Source organism: Myotis yumanensis, unplaced genomic scaffold, assembly GCF_028538775.1.
Source record: "Myotis yumanensis isolate MYYU_CA2020_CCGP unplaced genomic scaffold, mMyoYum1.0.hap1 SCAF_3, whole genome shotgun sequence".
Taxonomy (NCBI): domain Eukaryota; kingdom Metazoa; phylum Chordata; class Mammalia; order Chiroptera; family Vespertilionidae; genus Myotis; species Myotis yumanensis.
In genome coordinates this window covers 158,270,588-158,292,807 of record NW_027223754.1, presented here as the reverse complement: position 1 = coordinate 158,292,807, position 22,220 = coordinate 158,270,588, and the positions used below count along the sequence as shown (strand labels likewise).

Below are 22,220 nucleotides of genomic sequence, written 5' to 3'. Positions count from 1 at the left end.
GCCAGTGAGAAGATGGGAACAGCAACTCACCCACGCTTTGCGAAGTCACTTGTTTTATTAGTGGGCAGAGAGGCTGGGGGTGGGAGGAAGTTTGGAGAAAGGACTGGGATGGTCTGGGAGAAGAAAGGTCCTCTTCAAGGGTTCTTCAGGCTCCGAGCACCACCCCTGATCAGAGGGTTGAAGATGAGCTCCTCCCCCAAAGGTGGGTGGGTGGGGCTGGTGCTGGTCCAGGAGGGAGAACCTGCCATCCCTACGCGATCCCACCTCCTCACTATACAGTCACTTCCAGGCCATGACTCCCCTTCTTCTTGCAGCTGAGCTTGCCACTCCCATTACCCCTCGGCCCCTGGGTGACCTTGACAGTCACATTGCTCTCCTTGAACTTCACTGAGAACCTGGAGGGGGAAGAGACAAAAGGCAAAGCTAGCGCCCTCATCCTCTAGGCCTATATTTTTATGATGGTTCCCCCTTCCCTTCTTGAGGCAAATACACCCCCTCCCCCCAGCCCAGGTCAGAAAACTCAAGACTCCAGAGAACTTGGGTGGGGAGACTAAGAAGCTCCTCCAAGCCCTGCCCTGACACAGCGGCTTCACTTTCTGCCCCTATGACTTTCCCGGTCACAGTGACCGACAGCTTCGCCATCTGCCAATCTGCCCCTCAGCCCAGCTCAGGGCCTTACTGCTCAGCCACGGTGATTGGAAGCTGCCTCTGCGTGGTGTCCAGCACAGCTCGGTACATTTTGGTCAGCAGTTCCACCACATGCTCGCTGACCAACAGGAAGTCCCCCTTGGATCCCACTGATGATATCTTAGGAAGGAAAAAACAGCAGGGAAGGGATTCACTTTTTCTCCTCAGGAGACATCGAAGGCCCAGAGGAAGAGGTGGGGGCCCCATCACCTCCAGCCCACCCCAGCCCTGTCAGGCCCACTCCCTTCTCCGGTATGAGGCCCTGCCCCCACCCAGCTGATACCTCACTCAGATGCAAGCAAAAAAGCCCATCCTGGAAGCTGGTGACTGACACCCCCGGCCACACTTTCCAGCCCAATGACAGTTTTGGCCTGGGACTTCTTGGAGTCTGTGAGAATCACATGCCCCTTGGTCAGGAGTAGAATTCGAGAGGAAGTCTAGGGGCAGAACAGGAAAGGGTGAGGAAGATGGGGTCAGCCCCCACCCTTCCAGCTGTGGGGAGGCATCCGGATGCAGCCTTCACCTTGCCGTTGCCACGATTGACCTTCCTCACAGTCTCCGCCATCAGAACGGGCCCTTCCTCCCTGCCTGTCAGCTTCTGCAGCTTGGGGTTCCCTCGCAGCCCAATGTAGTCACCACGGAAGGGAACAGGAACACTGAGGACACACAAGGAAGTATGCAGTGGAGACAAAGCCCTTGGCACGGACCCCAGGGCCCTGCACCTCCCCGCACTGCATTCCCATCTTAGACCTCCAGTGTCCCTTCCCCCATCCATCACCACGTCCTCTATCTCAGGGATCCTCAGAGCAGGGTCCAGGACCAACATCCCTATCCCCTGGCAACCTGTCAGAAAGGCAAATTCTTAGGTCCCCACCCAGACCTGCAGAATCAGAAACTGAGTGGGTGGGGGGTGGCATGTGGGTGTTATCAAGCTTGCCTGGTGATGTGGGTGCACCCTGGAGTTTGAGACCCATTTTTCTGTCTACCTGCACTTGATGAAACTGACTGCAGGGTCTGAGAGGCTCTCACCTCGGGGGGTATGCAGCCTTCTTGTCCTTGAACAGCTCGCTGGCGCAGAGCTTCTCCCTCAGGACCTCTACCTGCTTTGGGGACAGCTGGTCCCGGAACTTCTTGCACTGTGAGTGGGTTGGAGCAGAAGCTATGATCATGGAGGAAGGGGGCAGGGCTGGGAAGGGAGGGAGGGACACTGAGATGTGGAAGGAGAGGGGCAGACACTGGAGAAGAGGACAGAGGGAAAAGAACAGGCACTAGACACTTCAGAGAGGGCAGAGGCATTGGGGAGGACAATGGGGACTGAGGGATGCTGGGGAGGGGGTGGAAATAATAAAATATAAACCCACTGAGGGCTGTATGCCCAGCACAGGCCCAGTCCCAGACAAGGTGCTCAATAAGCATGTCCTGAATAGAACACTGTGCTAAGTGAAATAAGCCAGACACAAAAGGACAAATATTGTCTGATTCCACTTATATGAGGTACTTAAAATATAGTCGGATGCCACATAGTGACATTTCAGTCAATAACAAACTGCATGTGCCATGGTGGTCCTATCTTATACAATAAAAGGGTAATAAGCAAATTGACCCTAATGGCGGAACAAACCGGTCACTGTGATACACACTGACCACCAGGGGGCAGACATTCAATGCAGGAGCTGCCCCCTGGTGGTCAGTGCACTCCCACAGGGGGAGCTCCACTAGGGGAGCCGCAGTCAGACCTCCCTTGAGGGCTCCTGAGCTGCCAGAGGTATGTCTGACTGCCAGCTTAGGCCCGATCCCCCAGGGAGTAGGCCTAAGCCGGCAGGTGGACATCCCTTGAAGGGTCCTGGACTGTGAGAGGGCACAAGCCAGGCTGAGGGACCCCCTCCGAGTGCATGGATTTTCATACACCAGGCCTCTATAAGATTATAATGGAGCTGAAAAACTCCTATCACCTTGTGACAATGTAGCCATGGTAACATCATAGCACATGTATTACTCATGTGTTTGTGGTGATGCTAGTGTGAACAAACCTAGTGCACTGTCAGTTGTATAAAAGTATAGCACATACAACTATGTACATAAACTTGATAATGGTAATAAACGACTATGTTACTGGTTTATGTATTTACTATATTATACTTTTTATTGCTATTTTAGAGAACACTCTACTTACATTTAAAAAGTTTGCTAGCCGAAACCGGTTTGGCTCAGTGGATAGAGCGTCGGCCTGCGGACTGAAAGGTCCCAGGTTCGATTCCGGTCAAGAGCATGTACCTGGGTTGTGGGCACATCCCCAGTAGGAGATGTGCAGGAGGCAGCTGATCGATGTTTCTCTCCCATCGATGTTTCTAACTATCTATCTCTCTCCCTTCCTCTCTGTAAAAAATCAATAAAATATATTTTTAAAATAAATAAATAAATAAATAAATAAAAAGTTTGCTAGCCCTAGCCGGTTTGGCTCAGTGGATAAAGCGTCGGCCTGCCGACTGAAGGGTCCCAGGTTTGATTCCAGTCAAGGGCACATGCCTGGGTTGCAGGCGTGATCCCCAGTAGGGGGTGTGCAGGAGGCAGCCAATCCATGATTATCTCTCATCATTGATGTTTCTCTCTCTCTCCCCCTCTCCCTTCCTCTCTGAAATCAATAAAAATATGTATTTTTTTTAAAGTTTGTAATAAACAGTATGCCACATTACGACAGCAGCAGTCTCATATATCTCATGTTCATTGCGTCTCTTGATTGCATCATTTTCTCGTGTGCTTGATTTAACCTCATGTTTTGTGCAGTAACATGCTGTCTGGACTGCAGCCTGGGAGCAATAGGCTGTACCCTATAGCCTAGGTATGTAGTAGGCTACTCCACTGAGGTTTGTGTGAGTGCTCTCTATGATGTTTGCACAACAAAATCGCCTAATGATGCATTTCTCAGAACGTATTCCCATTAAGCGTCGTATGACTCTAGTCGAATTCCTAGAGTAGGCTGGGGGAGGGGGAAACAGGGAGTTATAGCTAACTCAGCACAGAGTTTCAGTTGGGATGATGAAAATAGTAAGGAGATGGATGGTGGTGGTGACTGCACAACAATGTGAATGTGCTCAAACGCCACCAAACTGATGCTTCAAAATGATTAAAACGGTCAATTTTGTTATGCATATTTTACCACATTTTTAAAAAATATGTTTTTATTGATTTTAGAGAGGAAGGGAGAGGGAGAGGGGGAGAGAGAGAGAGAAACATCAATGTGAGAGAGAAACATCAATCTGCTGCCTCCCACATGCACCCTGACTGGGAATGGAGCCTGCAACCTGAGTATGTGCCCTGATCGAAGATCAAACCAGTGACTTTTCAGTGCACGGGGTGATGCTCAACAAACTGAGCCACACCAGCCAGGGCTACCATAATTTTTTAAATATATATATATATATTTTTTTAATATATTTTATTAATTTTTTTACAGAGAGGAAGGGAGAGGGATAGAGAGTTAGAAACATCGATGAGAGAGAAACATCAATCAGCTGCCTCCTGCACAGCCCCATCTGGGGATGTGCCCGCAACCAAGGTACATGCCCTTGACCAGAATCGAACCTGGGACCCCTCAGTCCGCAGGCTGACGCTCTATCCACTGAGCCAAACCGGTTAGGGCTAAAATATATATTTTTATTGATTTCAGAGAGGAGAGGAAAGGGAGATAGAAACATCAATGATGAGAGAGAATCATGAATCGGCTGCTTCCTGCACACCACTTACTGGGGATCAAGCCCACCATCCGGGCATGTGCCCTGACTGGGAATCAAACTGTAACCTCCTGGTGCATAGATCGAAGCTCAACCACTGAACCACACTGGCTGGGCCACAATTTTTTTTTTTTTAAGAGAAAAGGAGTGGAAGAGGGAAGAAGAGAAAAATCAGAGGGAGAAAATAAAAAAGACAAATGAGAAGAGAGGTGCCTGGGCCCCACTCACCTTCCACTGGTGGTAGAGCCGCTGCAGCTCCTGATTGGCTGTGGTGAAGCACTTATAAGGGGCTGCTGGCCACTTTTTGTCCAAGATACTGGTAGATGGCAAGTTGTTCTTCAGCCCCAGTAGGAATTTCTGTGCCTGGATTGGAAGAGGGGGAATTGAGAGTGCAATGAATGAGAAGACAGGCCCCGGACAGGCAACACCTCAACCTGGCATTCAGGGTATTTTTCTTAGAGCCCACTTCGTCACAGGATCCCCTGCATGACCCTGGCACACCAACCAGAGAGGATGCCTTGCCGCGCCCTTTGCCCAGCCCACGCATTACCACTCTGTGCCTGAGCTCATGCTGCTCTCAGCTCAACACTGCCAGCCCAGATTCTACCCATCCTTTCAGATGCCGTTCCAACCTCCCGGTCCCCTGGCCCGGGGAGCCCTCCTTTCTTTGGAGCCCCCTAGCACTCTGTCTATACTTCTGTTTTTGTACTACGGTTACTTGCATGGAAATCTCTCTAGACCGTGAGTCCTTGGGAGTGAGTCTCCAGGTCTTGAGTTTTCCCCCCATTCAACATTTATTGAGTGTCTGCTCTGTGCCTGGCACTGTTCTAGATATGGAGACTCAGCAGTGAACACAGCAAAGTCTTTATTCTCCCTGAGGTTACACTCTACTGGGGGTGGGGAAGGAGGCCTCTCACAGCAAATAAACACATATAATGTAATGCCAGTTCATTACATATGCCATGATGCAAAAAAAGCAGGCCCAAGACAGGAATGAGTGGTAGTATATTCCAGAAACAGAAAGAAAGCCAGTGTGACTGAATTAAATTCAGTAAAAGGAGAGAAGATCAGAGATGGTTGGTCAAGGACAGATCCTGACGGGCCTTGTTGGCTGTAGTGAGGACACAGGCCTTCATTTGGAGTGCAATAGAACACCATTAGAGGGTTTAAAGGGGAAGAGTGACATAATCTGACTTAATATTTTTTAAAATATATTTTTATTGATTTCAGAGAGGAAGGGAGAGAGAGATAGAAACAGCAATGATGAGAGAGAATCATAGACCGATCATAGACCGGCTGCCTCCTGCACGCCCCCCCCCCCCCCCCCCCCCCCCGGGGATTGAGCCCACAACCCGGCATGTGCCCTTGATGGGAATTGAACCTGGGACCCTTCAGTCCCCAGGCCGACACTCTATCCATTGAGCCAATCTGGCTAGGGCTTTTAAAATATATTTTTATTGATTTCAGAGAGGAAGGGAAAGGGAGAGAGAGATAGAAACATTAATGATGAGAGAGAACCATCGACTGGCTGCCTCCTGCAGGACCCCTCCTAGGGATTGAGCCAGCAGCAACCCGGGGCTGTGCCCTTGACCAGAATCAAACCCGGGACCCTTCAGTCGGCAGGCCAACACTCTATCCACTGAGCCAAACCAGCTAGAGCCTGACTTAAGATTTTTTTTTAAATTTAATACATTTTCTTATTTTGAAAGTTTTTAAATGAGCATAAAAGATGAAGAAAACATTACAATGAACATCTGTATACTGTATACCCCTCACCTAAATTCACCAATTGATAATGTTTACATCTTGCCTATTGGCATTCTCTCTCTAACACATGCCCCCGCATACATACACATGCATATAAATATACATATATAGAATATTCATGTCACATCATCCTAAAGTAGGTAACAGATATCATAACATTTTCTCCTAAAACTTAAGCATGCATCTCCCTAGAACTGTGACATTTACTTACACAATCACAATTCCATCACTATACCTAAGAAATTTAACATTGATTAGACTTACTCATCCAACAGCAATGCACTCAAATTTCTCCTAATGTCTTTTATATACTAAAAATGTCCTTTTCAGCCTGGCTGGCTTGGCTCAGTGGTTGAGTGTTGACCTATGAACCAGGAGATCCTGGTTTGATTCCCAGTCAGGGCATATGTCCAAATTGCAGACTTGATCCCCAGTGTGGGATGTGCAGGCGGCAGCTGATCAATGATTCTCTCTCATCATTGATGTTTCTATCTCTCTCCCTCTCCCTTCCTCTCTGAAATAAATAAAAATATATATTTTTTTAAATGTCATTTTCAGCTTTGTTTTTATTTTTCCTGTTTCAGGATCCAGTCATGGCATCTGACTGTTTAATCTCCCCCAATCTAGAACCAGAACTTGTGAGTCTTTATATTTCAGGGAGCACTCAACACCCTTTTCTTTTAGGGGATAGAATTATTGAATGTATAGAAAATGACTTGATCTTGAGCACTTCAAATTTTTGAAATTTTGTTGTTGTTGTTATTCCTCACCCGAGGATATTTTTTTTCCATTGATTTTTTTAGAGAGAGGGGGAGAGTGGGAGAAAGGGAGAGAGTGAGAGAGAGAGAGAGAGAGAAACATCGATGTGAAAAACACATTGATTGGTTGCCTCCTGCATGCACCCGACCGGGGCCGGGGAACAAACCAGCAACCCAGGCACATGCCCTTGACCAGAACTGAACCTGCGACCCTTCAGTACATAGGCCGACGTTCTAACCACTGAGCCATGCAGGCCAGGGACAACTTTTTGGCATTTTTATGAAAACTTTTTGAAACCTAAGACATTAGGTTTAAAAAATTAAAATAGAAAAATGCACAGCACACAGCATATTGCTCTAGGAACTATCCAAGCTCTTTGTATCTTCCACTACAAAGACCTAGAGTCTCATCACCCTGGAGTCTCTGGTCCTGGGTCTGGTCCGATTCACCTCAGTAAACATTCCTAAACATCTCCCACAATCCCCCATGTTCCAATTGATGTGGAGCCTCTGAGGGTTTCCTTTTTTTCTAGATCTAGAAAGTTCAGCTTTCCCTATGTAGCCCTCTGTCCCCAGGTCTACCCAGGGCCACGTATGCCTGATCGCCCAGGCCTCTATTGGGGGAAGGGGCCAGGCAGTTTTCGGCAGTGATTAAAACTCTAGAGTCAAATAGTTTGTATCCCAGCTCTACCCTTTACCAACTGTGGGACTCCTAACAAGTTATTTAGCCTCTCTGGGCCTTAGTTTTTAACCTATAAATGGCCTACTTCTCAGGGTTGTTGATCACATTAGAGTTAATGCATGTAAAGAACTTGGTGCATAGTTAAGTGTTCAAGTAATAGTAGGTATTATGCTAGTATTAGTTATAGGCAAGGCAACTGCAAAATATAGACTAGTCAGAAACACTAGGGGAGTTGATGCCTAGTGGCTCTGCATGCATTCTTCTTAGGGATCTGAGTTAGTGAAGTGCTCATCTAAACCCAGCAGCTCCTGAGGTGATATTTAGCAGATGCCTGATAATATACAGGTGAAAGGAGAGGTGGGAGAAGAAAAAAGAAATAAATAATAAAAGAATGAGAAAAAAAAAGAAAGAATGAAAGATGGAAGAGGGGCAAGTCATGAGATAAGAGCAAAACCAGATTACAAGTCTCAGGAATGCAGTTATGCAGTTAGAGAGCAGGAACCCTGAGGAGGCAGACACGGTGGAGCCAGCTGAGGAGAGACTGGGCTGAGGAGGCCCAGGAAAATGGAGCTTCCCTGAAGAGGGGGAGGAGGACAGGACGAATGTTCAGGGAGGCAACGGAGAGCCTCAGAACCCCTATTCCTCCAAAAATGAAATCAGTGATTTGGTTTTTCTAGATCTAGAAAGTTCTGCCTCTCTGCAGTTCCAATTTCCCGCAGCACTCTGCCTCAGACCTCTGCTCTTCCTCCTGCCCTCTGGCCTTCCCCAAGGTCCCCTGGGAAGTGCTGCTCCCTCCCTGTCTGGTTTCCCTCTGACTTGTCTCAACAGCACCACTGCTTTCTACCCCCTTCTCTGTCCCTGTTTTCCTCTCGCTGGAAACTGCCCATAGTCTGAATGTCCAGGCCTGGTCCTGGCTTCTTCCTGCCCACTCTGACCCAAGTCCTCCAGAATTAAGATCCTTCCTGAGGCTTGATTTCAGACTCAACTGCTATAGTTTCAGAAGAGATCGAAGGAAAATATAATTTTGTCACCTTCACCCCAACTCTAAAATAGATTCGTTAACCCTATGTATCCTTACCCTGTCTCCAATGAGGCTCAGCTCCTCACCTGCTGTCAACTAGACAGCTGTCTCTTCGTGGGTGTGCTGGGACCCCTTCCTATCACAAGGTTGCCTACCCTGTCCACTCAACCCCAAATGTGATTCTGCCCCTGGGCCCTGAGACAGGCAGGTTAAGGAAGCTCTTGGGGGGGAAACTTTGAGTCACTTCTTCTCAAACTTCACATCTTTCTCTTCCAAACCTGTCCCTCCATCCTCAAACCGCCCACTCCCACCCTCAACACCCACCACTTACTAGGCTCTTGTAGATGAAACTTGACAAGGTCAGAGCAGCCCCTGACCGGAAGTATTTTCGATAATCCTTGCGGGCCTGGCGGGGACATACAAGAAAGGAGCCAGAATAAAGATAGTTAGACCTAGAAGACAGAGCAAAACCTAGAAGAGGTTCTACTCTTTCAACCACACAAAGAACAGAGTAAAATAGAGAGCTGAGACTACAGCTGGAGAGAGTAGTTAGACAAGTTGGCAATGAGGGGGACACTCAAAGCAGAAGGCAGAGCCACACATATGTACGACTCTTCCCAGCATGCAGCCACACTCCCAGACACACACGGAGCAGGCCCAGAAATACCCGGACACAGACACGCCATCGCACAGAGGTATGGCCGAGGTTCAAGTAGGACTTGCTTCCTGCTCCTCCATCCCCCCAGCAACTGGGACAATTCAAAAGGAACCACATGTGGAGAGGGAACCCTCTTCCCTTTTCCATTACCTTCCACCCTCTCACAAAAGCCTGGATCAACAATACTGACGCCTTCATCTTCCCATAGCGCTTCTTTTGCTGTAGGAAACAATGGGCCTGTTAGAAAAGGCCCACCTCCTGAACCACCTCTCCCATTTCCCACTCTCCTAATAGAGGGGATGGCACTTTGGGGGTTACTGGTACCATGGTGCCCCGAAACCAAGAGGAAATGAGGATCTGACTCTTGCGCATCTGCTGGTAGTGAGTGCGGCAGCGCCAGCCTCGGTAGATCTTCTGTATGAGTGTGGCCAGCTGCTGGATTCTGAGGCGTCTCTGCTCCTCCAGGTAGAAAAGCTGTGGAGCGGTGAAAGGGGGAACCAAGAAGCTGGCCTAGGGGAACAGCGCTCTCTCTTCCTGCACCCCACAGCACCAGAGGCTTCCCAGCCAGTGTTTTATTTGATCATTCCTTGGTCTTCTGAGTTCATTTATTTATGTATTAATTCATGTTAACAAGCTTCTACTGAACTCTAACTCTGTAGCTGTTACTATGCTAGGATTTGGAAACTCAGACACATTACCCAGACCCACAAGGAGTCCTGCCTCAAGTGGAGGCACTCAGAGGGGGCCCTGCAAGCAGGCCTGACTCCAGGGCTCTCAGCCAGGGTGGGAACCCAAGGAACAGCCCCGCAGAGAGACCTCCTCATCCACTATCCATTCCAGGTTATAGAAGCTCCCTTCCCCACCCAGCCACCCCCACGAATACAGGTGCCCTCTCCAACTCACAGTCTTGGGGCTTTTAATGAAGATCTTTGTCTTCCCAAAGGTCACCTCCTCTGAGGTGCAGGCGCTCAGCTCCCCCAGGATCTTTTCCACCCCCTCCCTACGGGAGCAAAAGGGAAAAGCTGCCAGGAGGCAACCCAGGGGAGGGGCCTCTCCACCTTCCCCCCAGTCCCTTCCACCCTGGGAGAAGAGTTCAGGGCTTGAACAAGAAGACTTCATTGTCTCTTCTCCCACTGTGTGCCCCTGCACTGTCCTTCTCCACTCCCCACTGAATCTTACCGGTCTCCCCCATTCCAGCGAGGCCACGTGCTCCGGCTCAGCAATCGGTACCTTTCCAGGAAGGGCTTGTACCCCTGGCGGAAGGCGTAGCCCGCCCGGCGCACACGCACGTTCTCCAGCAGTCCCAGGTACCGAGCCTGGGTTGCCACCAGCTCCCGGGAGAACTGACCTCGCTGCTGATGCTCATTGGGCTTTATACACCTGGTGGGAGGAAGAGCAAAGTCCAGGCTTCAGGAGCTTCACCTTTGCCAGTGTGACCCATCCTGGTCTCTACACCCCAATTCTGCATACATTCCCCTTAGGTGAAATATTTCAGAGGAAGTGGTCACACTGGCCTTCCCAGTTTCTCTCACTAGTACAGTCCCCACCCAAATCTCATGGTCTCCCTGCTACAGGGCTCTCACAGCTCATCGGGCCTTGCTTTCCCTGAGGAAAGGGCCTCTGAAACTCTTATTCCAAAGATACCTCCTCCCACCCAGACATGCTCTGCATGTTTCCCTAGGTGCCCAGTACATCACCTGATGTAGTTGGGGTTCTTGGAATACAGGTTCTTCATGAGTATGGCCACAGAACTCTTAAACTGGGCCCCAGCAGTTGGGGGGCGTTTGAGAGATGCCTGCTTAGGATCACCCTCAGGGAACAAGGACCGAAGGAGTGGGTGCTTGGCCTTCCACATGGCCTGGGACAAGTCCCGGAAGAGTAGGTCGTTATTCTTGTCAATGAAGCTGTTCACGTTATACGTCACCTGTAGAAGAACAGCTATTGGTCTGGAGAGCCCATGACCTCGTCCCAGCACTTGGCCCTCCCAGTTTCAGATCCTCCCAATTCCTTCCCCGTTGCCTTCAGCCTGTGCACAGGCCCTAGCCTTGACCCTCCAGCCCCGCCATATCACCTTGCCCGCATAGTGGCAGATGCGGAAGCAGCTGAGACCCATGGTGTGGTCATACTGGCGCTGGGCGTTCTGGGTGACTTTGCTCTCGTAGTGACTATGCTTGGAGAAGAGCTGGTTCAGCTTTGCTAGGAAAGTGGAGTCACTGACCACCCCAGGCCGCAGGCACTCCTCGTCCAGCATGGCCAGGATACCTCGCTGATTCTGGCCAGGGGAACAATATCAGCCCAACCTAGACCTGGTCCTCTAGGATGTCCAGATCCTCTGTCCACTCACCCTTTGCCCTTTTTACCACCCTTGCCAAGTGGGGTGAGGGGAGGGGGATGGTGTCCAGGGGAAGGTCCCGAAGATAAGAGAAGGATAACTCACATGCTCAATAAGGTTACAGATAATGCCATTATCAAAGTAGTCCACCTTTTGCCATGGTATGCCCTAGCAAGGGGAGATGGAAAAAATTGCAGGGAGCAGGTCCAAGACAAGTCTCCAAAGACCCCACCAGACCCCGGCTGCCTTTCACCTATCCCACAAAGGACCATCAGAAAGCCCTACAGTTCAGAGAGGTCCCTGGTGTGGTTTCTATCTGCGTCCCCTTTCCTCCAAGGTTCGTGGAGAATTTGTGGGGTGGGTACAGAGACACATGGGAAGACCCAGAGCAGCTGTGAGGGGGAGTCAATGTAGAGAGCCCTATAGGTGCTGTAGGGTAGAGAGGGAAGTGCAAGCTGCTAGGTGAAGACTGGGTAGAGATTACCCAACTCTGGGGGTGGGGATCCTTGAGTATATGGAAGAGCAAAGGGCCACACCACCCTGGCAACAAACTACAGAACCAAAGCACACACGTGAGTTTATCATCAAGCAACAAAGCTAATTGGATACATCTTCAAAGACCTACATCAGTGATTCTGTCTTCAGTGTGCATCGACGCTACCTGGACAGCTTGTTAAAGCAGATTTGCTGCCCCTGCCCCCCAGGTTTCTGACTCCACAGGTCTGGGACAAGGCCTGGGAATTTGCACTCTAACATGTCCACAGGGGATGCTGATCCAGGGCCACAGCTGACCATGGATCCACATGATACTTTGGGACTGTATAATTTTTTAAATATGTTTTTTATTGATTTCAGAGAGAGGAAGGGAGAGGGAAAGAGAGGTAGAAACATCAATGATGAGAGAGAATCATTGATCGGCTGCCTCCTGCATGCCCTCTACTGGGGATTGAGCCCAAAACCTGGGCATGAGCCCTGACTAGGAATTGAACTATAACCTCCTGGTTCATGGGTAGATGCTCAACTACTAAGCCACACCAGCTGGGCTGTATTCTTTAAAAAAAAAAAAAAAAGAAAGAAAGAAAGAAAAAGAACAAGAATGGTACAGAAGCAGAAAACCCAAAGACAATCTTTCTGTGCTTTAGGAATTTGCTGGGCATCAGGCCTGCAGGCAGGATAGCTCCTGATCCCACCCCAGGGCAGATGTAGCACTTCAGGCCATTCTCAGGGGTGACTGGGGAACAAGCTTCTCTCTCCCTCCTCCCTCACAGGTGTTCAGGGAATGCAGAGTGGAATTAAGTTGCCCTCCCACTTCATTCCAAAAATGTCTTCCCTGACTGATTAAATGAATTATGATATTCTTATAATCCTATGTAGCTTTAAAAAAGCATCTTTAATATACTGAGACAGAAAGATCTCTTGTTAACTTATGAAAGCAAGGTGTAGCAGAGGGTGTATTCACTGCTGCGTGAATAAACTTTGATGTGATTACACATCAAAGACCTCTGGAAGGAGGCCCACTTCAGGTGCCTATAGACGGGAAGGAAATCAAGGAGGCTGGGGACAGGGTGGGAGAGAGGCCTTTCTTTATACACCTTTTAAGCTTTTTGAATTTTAAAGCACAGAAATATATTATCTATTTGATCATTTGAAAATTTAATATAAGCCCTGGCCTGATAGCTCAGTTGGTTAGAGCCTCGTCCCGATACCTCCAGGTTGCAGGTTCAATCCCCGGTCAGGGAACATACAAGAATCAACCAACGAATGCATAAATAAATGGAACAACAAATTGATCTCTCTCCCCCCGACCCTCCTTCTTCTAGCTACCCCCCTCTCCCTCTCCCTTTCTCTAAAACTCAATAAATAAAAATTTTAAAAAATTTAAATAAAAACATCCAAATACTTTTAAAAGCTTCTCCGTACATTGTTATCACAGTGCCTGACGTTCTGCCACAACAGATTCCTGAGAGCTCACAGGGCGCATCCCTGGGAGGATTTTGATGAGTGAGGCATTCACACTTTGGAGGGAATTAGCTCAATCGGAGGGCTGTCTGACACCTAGCCCTAGAGAACCGCTGAACAGGGGCAGGAGTGTGGAAATCCTGAGCCATGGGCACTTCTGGTGAGAAAGTCTGGGGTCAGCGTGCTACAAGAGGGGAAGGCAACATCAGAGCCTGGAGGAGACAAAGGATTCTGAGGAGTTAGAGAAGAGCACAGAAAGTGGATGTGGTTGGGTGCCAAGCCCAGGAGAAACGTCCCTTCTAAATGTGGCTCACAGTATGCCATAGGCCAAGCACAGCTGTCACTTCACTCTTGTCATGATTCCCCCTCCCCCCCCCCCGCCCCCCAACACACACACCCTTCTATCAAGCCACCCCCCTTCCTTGCCTGGCCTGGCCTGGAGTATGGGGAGCTGGGGGGATGGAGAGCAGAAAATTAGGGCTTCTTGGTAATGCTGGAATGTTCAACTGTGCAGGGGAAACTTTTTGTCCTCTGTGTTCCCACGAGGGAACAATTGAGAGGAAATTGTGATCAAGGAGAAAGAGAAATCTGGCATGTGCCTAGAAGTCATTTAAGAGAGAGGAGGTGGGAGAAGGCTTAGTTTACCTCTCTCTTATATTCCTCTTGCTCCTCTTTCAGTGTTAGCTCTATGAACACCTGCTGTAGCTTCTCATTGCAGTAGTTGATCACAAATTGCTCAAAGCTATTGTCCTAAGGGAAGGCACACAGATTAGAGAAACCAGCTCAGATACTTCCTTCCACTCAGCCCTACCTCCCCTCTTTCACATCCCCGGGTTCTGTGGTTGGGCGAAGTTGTCTTACCTCTAATATTTCAAAGCCATAGATATCCAGGACCCCCATTACCTTCTTCTTCTCCCCAGTGCCCACCTGAAGAGGAGGAAAAGATAAGTCTGAGGACAGGCCCTTCTACAGTGGATGTGATGGTGCAGGTGATTGAAGCAAGGGGCAAACAGAACTCGGGTGAGCTTGACCAAGCCTGACAGGAATTGTGGTTTTATTCTCCTTTCTCTTCTATATGCTGGAGGACAAGCAAAGAGGGTGGAAAGGGAAGATGCAAATAGATTCCAGGACAGTGCTCCCATGGTGTGAGGTAGAAAGACATTGAAATCCTCTCAGGAAAATAACTATCTTTTAATTTGTTGAGCATTTTATTTAAAAATCTATATTCTTATTTCATTAATCATATCATAAACCTAAAAGGAGTGATTATTCCCATTTTACTGATTTAAAATATCAAATTTCAAAAGAGCTAAGCATTTACCAAACCTAGAGTCCAATCCCATTTTACCCCACTACCCTGCAGTAACAGCTTCTAAATTGATGGCACTTTCATGTACATAATCTTTAAATAATAGTTCTATTTTTATTTAATTCACATACCAGAGAATTTACCCTAATTCCAGAGCATTCATCATCCCCCCAAAAGAAATCTTGTACCCATAACCATTAGCAGTCACTCCCCAGTCCTCCCTCCCATCCCCAGTCCCTGATAACCACTGATTTACTTCCCATGTCTATGGATTTGCCTATTCTGGGCATTTCATATAAATGGAGTCATTCAAAATGTGGCGTTTTATGTCTGGCTTCTTTCACTCAACATGTTTTCAAGGTTCATCCATGTTGAATATGTACCAGTATGTCATTCCTTTTCATGGCCGAATAATATCCCGTTGTATAAATATACCACATTGTATTTATTTATTTATCCATCAGTTGATGGACATCTGGGTTGTTTCCACTTTTTGGTTATTAAGAATAATGCCTCTATGAACATTCATATATATCTCTTTTCAATGTGCTTGGATATGTATCTAGGAGTGAAACTGTTGGCTATGGTAACCATGTACACAATTTTATCTCATCCTCACTAAACCTGTGAAGCAGGTAGGCATTAAGGTCCCATTTTCCAAATCAGGAAACTGAGGCTCAGAATCTTTGTGAAATTGAAAGGCCACACACTGGTAAGCAGTCTATCCAGATAGTCAAAAAACCAGTGACATTTCCACAATCACACACTACTGGAAGACACTGTACACTTTTCCTCATTGTCCTTACTCTGTCCATCCCAGAACCCAAGGTATCGGGCTGGTGACCAGGGCAGGGGAGTGTTGAGGGAAGAGGGCAATCTCTCACCTTGATACTCTCATTGATTCGATTCACTATCCAGTTGAAGAGACGGCTGTAGATGTTCTTAGCCAGAGCATCCCGGGCATACTGAGCCTACAGGGCAAGGCCAAGCTGGTCAGTGTGGTAGCCACAGAACAGACTCAGAATCAGCCCCTCCCATAGGGCCCCTTACCTGAACAACATTCAGTGCAGTGACCACCTTTTCTTTAGCAGTTGCCATGGTCCTTGAACACAAAGCTCTCTCTAGTTCCTTTGAATCCAAACCCATCATTTCCCCAATCTCCCGAACACCTGGGGTGATGAGGAGATACAACATGGCCTGAGAGAGGGCTTTCTCCCAGGGGAGGGAGGAAGCAGATAAGTGAAGCTGCTGGGAGACTGGTGTCCCTGGGCTCTGCTGGAGCAGCCCTGGCAGCCAGTTCAGAACATGGCCTTGAAGAAGGTCTGGGGAGGAGGAGGAAGGGGAGACCTGGGAACTTTTCATGCATTATCTACTTTAATATGAGAATTTCCTGAAATAGGCGAGACTCGGAAAGGTCTCAGAACCTATGTCTACCAAACTTCAAAACCTCATTCCAATGTGCCTCAATGAGTATGTTTGGGGAAGAACTCAGGAGCAGGCTGAGTGGGACTAAATCAGAGTGAAGTTAGTTATACTAGAGATGGTGGAAGAACAGCAGGAGATTCGGGGAGTTGGGTGGGACTTGAGCAGGGGGTGCAGACCTCTCGCATCAGAGATGCCACTTGCTGATATTCCATTGGCCTGGAATTCGTCTGACAGCTTCACATTCCCCAGCTTCAGCACCAGGGCTGTCACCTCTAGCACCCATCGAATCTCCTCCTCGGAGAACCCAATCACAGTCATTGCACTCTTAGGGAGCAAGCAGAAGTCAGAAGTTGAACTGTGGTGCCAGTTCAATGCCTCCCTCCTCAAAGCCAGAGCCTGGGCTCAGAGGATGACCTAAGGGCCCAAGCCTACCCCATCCTGGGCACCCACCTGCACAGACTTGAAGTTGGAGGCGTCGTCCATGCCATCCACTCTGGACACTTCTCGGTTCAGATAGGCATAGCCACCTGTATCCCGCTCCAGCTTCAGCGCCGCTGGGAGGGCCAGTGTGTGGGGACAGGGTTAGTACACAGGCTCTCCAGCCTTGACCCTCACAGCCCTAGCCCTAGGTGAGTTCATTCAATTACTCAAAGAAGCCTTTTTTTTTTTTTTTAGTTTCTTCCCTTGCCTCCTTTATTTTGGGATCATTAATTCCTATAATAGACTAAACTTTTAAGTGGTATTCAGGGTTTAGGTGTTTGTAATTATTGGGGTTCTCTCCCAACTTTTATGAAAGAAAAGCTTCATTTTACTCTTCTCCCCATCCTCAGGGTTCTGAACAATAAAAACAAACAAACCAATCCTCTACACTGCTCTGGTCTCAGCCACTCTGAGGATGAAGGTAAGGAAGGAAGGGTAAGTACACACCGCCCACTCATCCTTGCTGGTGCATTCATTGTTCGCTAAGCACTGACAGAGCGTCAGGTACTATGTCCCCCAGCCCTGATCCCTCTCCAGAAGGTTTCTCTGGTGTGGTGGGGCTGAGTCAAATGGCTCTCTTGTGTTCCCCCTGGTGAGTCTCTATCCCAGCCCCTATCACGTGGACTAAGTTATGTTTTCTTTCTCTCTCTCCCACAAATAAACAACTTGTGTGTTGGGACTATGTTTTTCACCTTCATAATCTGAATACCTGGCTGGCATGCAGGAACCTTTTTCTTTTTAATAAATGAATCAAGGGCATGGTCTAAGCTATTTACCGGAGATGGGAAGGAGTGGGTTAATCATGGAACTTTAGGGATATCAATGATCTGTTATTCAAATGATCTGAGATTCAGTGAGTATCTCTCAAACTAGAATTTAATGGCAGCTTCTCCCAAGACACAACTGTGAAACCAAAGCGTATTAAAGAGGAACATCTGAACACAGAATGAGTCAGAAAGGCCTGGGGTGATGACACTGGGGAGGGCCCGCCTGGACTCAATTTAAACCAATGAGTGACAGAACCAGAACAAGACTCTGGTGCCTGTGATTCAGACAAATGGAACACATTCAAGACTATTAAGCCAGGAGGGAGATGAGACCTGTGGGGGCACCTGAACCATAGATCTGCCAGGGGGAAAAAGGAAATGGGTATAAGTCCAGCACAGAATAACCTGAAACCAAAGGGAGCAGACACCACAGAGCTCTCAGCTAGAGGGCGGACTGGCAGGGCCTTTAGTGTCACTGGACCCTGTAGTGATGCCAGTACAACATTCAAGCTGGGATGGGCTCTTCCTCAGGACAAGGCAGCTTACCCTATGCCTTCTGCTCCTATGTGCATCTGCACAGGCCTATTGGCACTGACCACACTGTAGTGCAGTGTATCTGTTCACACACCTGCCATCCCCGGGAGACTAAGTTCTTCAGGGACAGGATCCATGTCTTACTCAACTCTATACCCCTAGCACAGTGTTCGATCATAGTAGGTGTTCAAGAGCTGTCTGATGAATGAATGAATGAATGAATGAATGAAACCTAGGTGGAACTATCTAAGAAGAGGAAATCAAGCACAGGGTCCTGGGTGAAACAGATGTAGACCAAGGACAACTTCAGTGGAAGCTCAGTGAAGGTTCAACATCCTGCTGAATTTCCTGCTGAACTATCAGTAACATCCCTTCAGTTGAAGATAGGAAAGGACAGTAGATGGAAATGCGAGTTCCATTTTTGAAGCCAGCTCGGGGAAAGAGGAACTCAGGCAGGACAGAGGAATACAAGCAGTGAAGAGGCAACAGAGCTTATTCCTAGTAATAAAACCCCACAGAGGTCACGGGATTTGTTCCCAACAATGGTGGGTGAGATCAGATGAGGAATATGGATGGAGGAATCTGAGGGGCTCAAGGGAAGAGGCTGCAGGGCCCAGAGGGGACTGATGGCAGCTGGGGTTGTTCCGGGCAGGCACATACCCAGCAGCTGTGCATCTGCTCCAGCCAGCAGCTGATAGAAGATGTGGAAGTTCCTTTCTCCTTTGAGCTGCTTCACCACGCGGGATTTCTCCAGCAGATCTGGCAGAAAATTAGAAAAGAATGTTTTGCAGATCTGGGAGGTACCTCAGCTTCCCTCTAATTCTGCCCTCATCCCTGACATCCCTAGTGGTTGGGAAGTCTAATATTCCTTCTACCCACAGTAGCAGATCAGCAGAAAGGGACACCGTGGGGCGGGTGGGAGAGAGAGGCGGTAAGCGGAATGGGGAGACACGTACAGTTTGTGATGACGCCACCGAGGGGGGATCCCTTGAAGTCAAACTCAATATCCATGTACTTTCCCTTCAGGGACCAGAGAGAGAGAGGGAGACAGACTTTGCTTCCTTCTCTTTTCACCACCCTGTCCAGGAAGGGTCTGTGGCACATTCTTCCCTCTCAAGCCTCCACACCCTCTCCTCCCAGACTGAGACGTTCACTCACGAATCGAGAGGAGTTGTTGTTGCGGATGGTCTTGGCATTGCCAAAAGCTGCGGAGATGAGGAGAGGGGCAGTGAGGTGGCTGAGGGGAGAAGAGGGACTCTCGAGAAGGAAAAGGAGGAAGGTCTTCCAGTCATTGTGCCAATGTCAGATTTTTCAGGCTAAACGAGGACAGTGGTTTTGGAACAACGGGAAGGTGACTAGGGCCGAGTGACTCTGGGGTTGGCCGGGTGAGGGGGACAGAGGGCAGAGCCTGGCATTCTCACCCTCCAGCACTGGGTTTGACTGAAGCAGTTGCTCCTTCACAGAGTTCACCTGTTCCCCTTTCCCGCAGACGGCCGCCACATAAGACATCACCAGCTTACTAGCCTCTGTGCAAGAAAAACCCTCGCATGGATCCCCACACCACCCTCCGTAACTTCCCTCGTCCCAGCACCTGAGCCTTCAGAGTCAGGAAAACCAAGAGGGAATTCTGGGGGTGGGGGACGGGCAGGACAGGGGCAGGGCTAGACCTGGCTGGGAGAGATGAAGGATTAGTTCCAGAGGTGATCCCACAGCTTTCCCCAGCAGGCGCCTCACCCGTCTTCCCGGCTCCACTCTCCCCGGTGATGAGGATGCACTGGTCTCGGTCCCGGAACTTCAGTGACTGGTACGCCACGTTTGCCAATGCATAGCTTGGGGGGAGGAAGTAGGTAATGGCTAATGTGGGGTCAGTCCAAGACACCACCTTCTCTCGATCCCCAGCCTCCACGTCATCCACCCTCTAATTCTAAGGAAGTGGCAGGCTAGGAAGGGGGCTCCAGAGGGCCAGGCCCAGAGGGCAGCTAGAGATCTCCTCCAGGAGAAAAGCGAAAAGACATTAGGATGTCTCCTCATCAGGATCATCGTCACCTTCCCTTGGTCTCTCTACTCACATATGGGGCTTCAGCTCATAGAAGGTACATTCCTGGTATTTGGCAATGAACTCTGGGCCATAGATGGGCAGCTGTTGGTAGGGATTCACGGAAACCAACACGTTCCCAATGTAGGTCTGCAGCCGGGGAAGAAGGTGAAGGAAAGGAGTGGGGGGAGGAATGGGAGCATGTGGAGACTCTGGCCACCACCGTCAGGGGCACCCGCATGCACTCACATAAATCTCCTTGTTCTCATAGCGTAGCTGGAGGTTCTTGAGCATAGACTCTTCCTCCAGGGGTTCCAGGAGCACAAGATCCTCCACTCCTATGGAACCTTCCAGGAGAGTCATGTTGAAGAGCTGATCCTGGGGGTCAGGGGGTGGTTTATTGATGTTTGCTCAGCGTTAGAGACCCATAACTGAGAGGAAGAAGGCAGAAGGGCCGAGGAGAGCCTTCTGCCCCCCAATTCCAGCCCCTAGAGAGAACCCCTGACCTGGGAGAGGCCTCTAGACTAGCCCACGTTAACTGTGGGAGCAGGTGGGGGATCCTCTGCCCCAGGGTCAGGGTTGGTGGGGACGGGGCAGAGATGGGACAGGACCACCTGCCTCTGGCCACCAGGGTAAGGAAGACATCACAGGCAGCACCTGGGGAAGCACAATTGTGCTTGCAAGAGAGGACAAGATAAGCAAAGCTTTGCCCACACCCAGGCACCAAAAGCTCTCTCCTCCCTGCACGGAGGCCCTGGCCAGGGTCTAAACTCCCTGACCACTGTCCCAGTTCTCCTCCACTCCCTACCTCCCACAGCCCCTATTTCAGTCACCCAGCCCACCCACGCCCATTTCAAAGGTTCTTCCAAAGGTCTCTCCTCCCCTCATTGCTACAGGGAAATTCATTTTTTAAATGGGGACCGGACGAGGTGAAGAGTGAGGACAGAGTTGGGAGTTCCTCCATAGAAGACGGGAATACCCCAAAGAAAATCAAAGTGAGCTTTGTTTCCCCCAACAAACTAGCAGCTTTCAGGACCTGTGGATGTGCCTACACTTCTGTCCCTATTTTTCTATTTCCAGTTTTCACACGAATTCCTATAACCTGGCCTAGACTTTGTCCCTGGTGGACACATCCAGCTCTTTAGTAGGAAATGAACAAGGAGGAGCAGAGTGAGAGAAACAGGGAGCCTGGGCTCACTGCCTCGGTCCCAGCAGTAGGCACACAGTAAGTGTCCCCTAAGGAGGAAGCCCAGCCCTCCTCAGTTTTTCCTGTGGGACTGACTAGGTGGGGTGGCCTGGTACAGAACAGAATTATCTGTACAATGGCCAATGCCACTCCCCACAGGAATCAAGGAGCCATATCCTCCTCCTCTCCTGCACAGCTGAACCTGCGTGGGGGAGGGGAAGAAAGCAGGAATGAAAGGTTGAGCCAGAAGGGGATACAGCCGCCTTCTTCCTTCACTCTGCTTCCCCCAAGCTCCAGAAAAGAACGCAATTGTCACTTTGAACACAAGTGGCTAAAGTAACTTGGCAGGGGAGGGTGAGAAGCAGAAGCAGGGCTGGAAGAAGGTATCTTTTTTAAATTTGGATTTGAGGGAAGTGGAAATATGACTGGTTGGAGGTAGGAAGGGGAAAAGGAAGCCACCCCCAGACGGATACAACAATACGCAAAAGAGGAGCAGTGACGGGTCAAGGCTAGACTCACCCAACACTGGAACTAGGCTGTAACTTCGCTGTTCCTTGGAGAATGGTGGATGAAAGGCCTATTCAACAGGAAGGGGGCATAGGATGCCCGCCCCAAAGGTGGAGAGGTGCCTTTAACAGGAGCTGTCCATGGTGTTGGAGAGGCCAGGAAAGAAGCTGCCCTCCTCTTGCCAGTGTCCACCCGTTCTGACCTTGTCTGTGCTGCCTCCTCCAGCCGGGGCTCCTTGTGTCTTGTGTCGGTCAAGCCAGAAGCCAGAGACGGCTGCTCAGACTTTGGCTGCTCAGCACAAAGTCCGAGGCTGTTCCTGCTGAGGGTGTGGTTCGCTTAACCCTTCACAGGCCTGAAGCCCAGAAGGGAAACAGTAGTCACA

General features: G+C 49.3%; 1 protein-coding gene across 1 annotated transcript; it reads right to left on the bottom strand.

Annotated features, from left to right (window-relative positions):
* Nucleotides 1-36: 36 nt before the first annotated feature.
* MYO1A (myosin IA) lies at nt 37-22,087 on the bottom strand. The gene is given in 29 exon segments (XM_070409943.1): nt 37-395; nt 680-807; nt 971-1,024; nt 1,026-1,124; nt 1,211-1,343; nt 1,717-1,823; nt 4,647-4,781; nt 8,978-9,052; nt 9,455-9,523; nt 9,629-9,778; nt 10,208-10,304; nt 10,484-10,684; nt 11,002-11,228; nt 11,376-11,576; nt 11,742-11,804; nt 14,241-14,345; nt 14,457-14,522; nt 15,789-15,875; nt 15,955-16,073; nt 16,506-16,653; nt 16,780-16,883; nt 18,771-18,869; nt 19,067-19,130; nt 19,269-19,315; nt 19,532-19,636; nt 19,845-19,939; nt 20,180-20,295; nt 20,395-20,523; nt 21,851-22,087. Coding segments are annotated over 28 exon segments (3,132 nt in total). The 5' UTR covers nt 20,509-20,523; nt 21,851-22,087; the 3' UTR covers nt 37-271.
* Between the last annotated feature and the right edge of the window lie 133 nt (nt 22,088-22,220).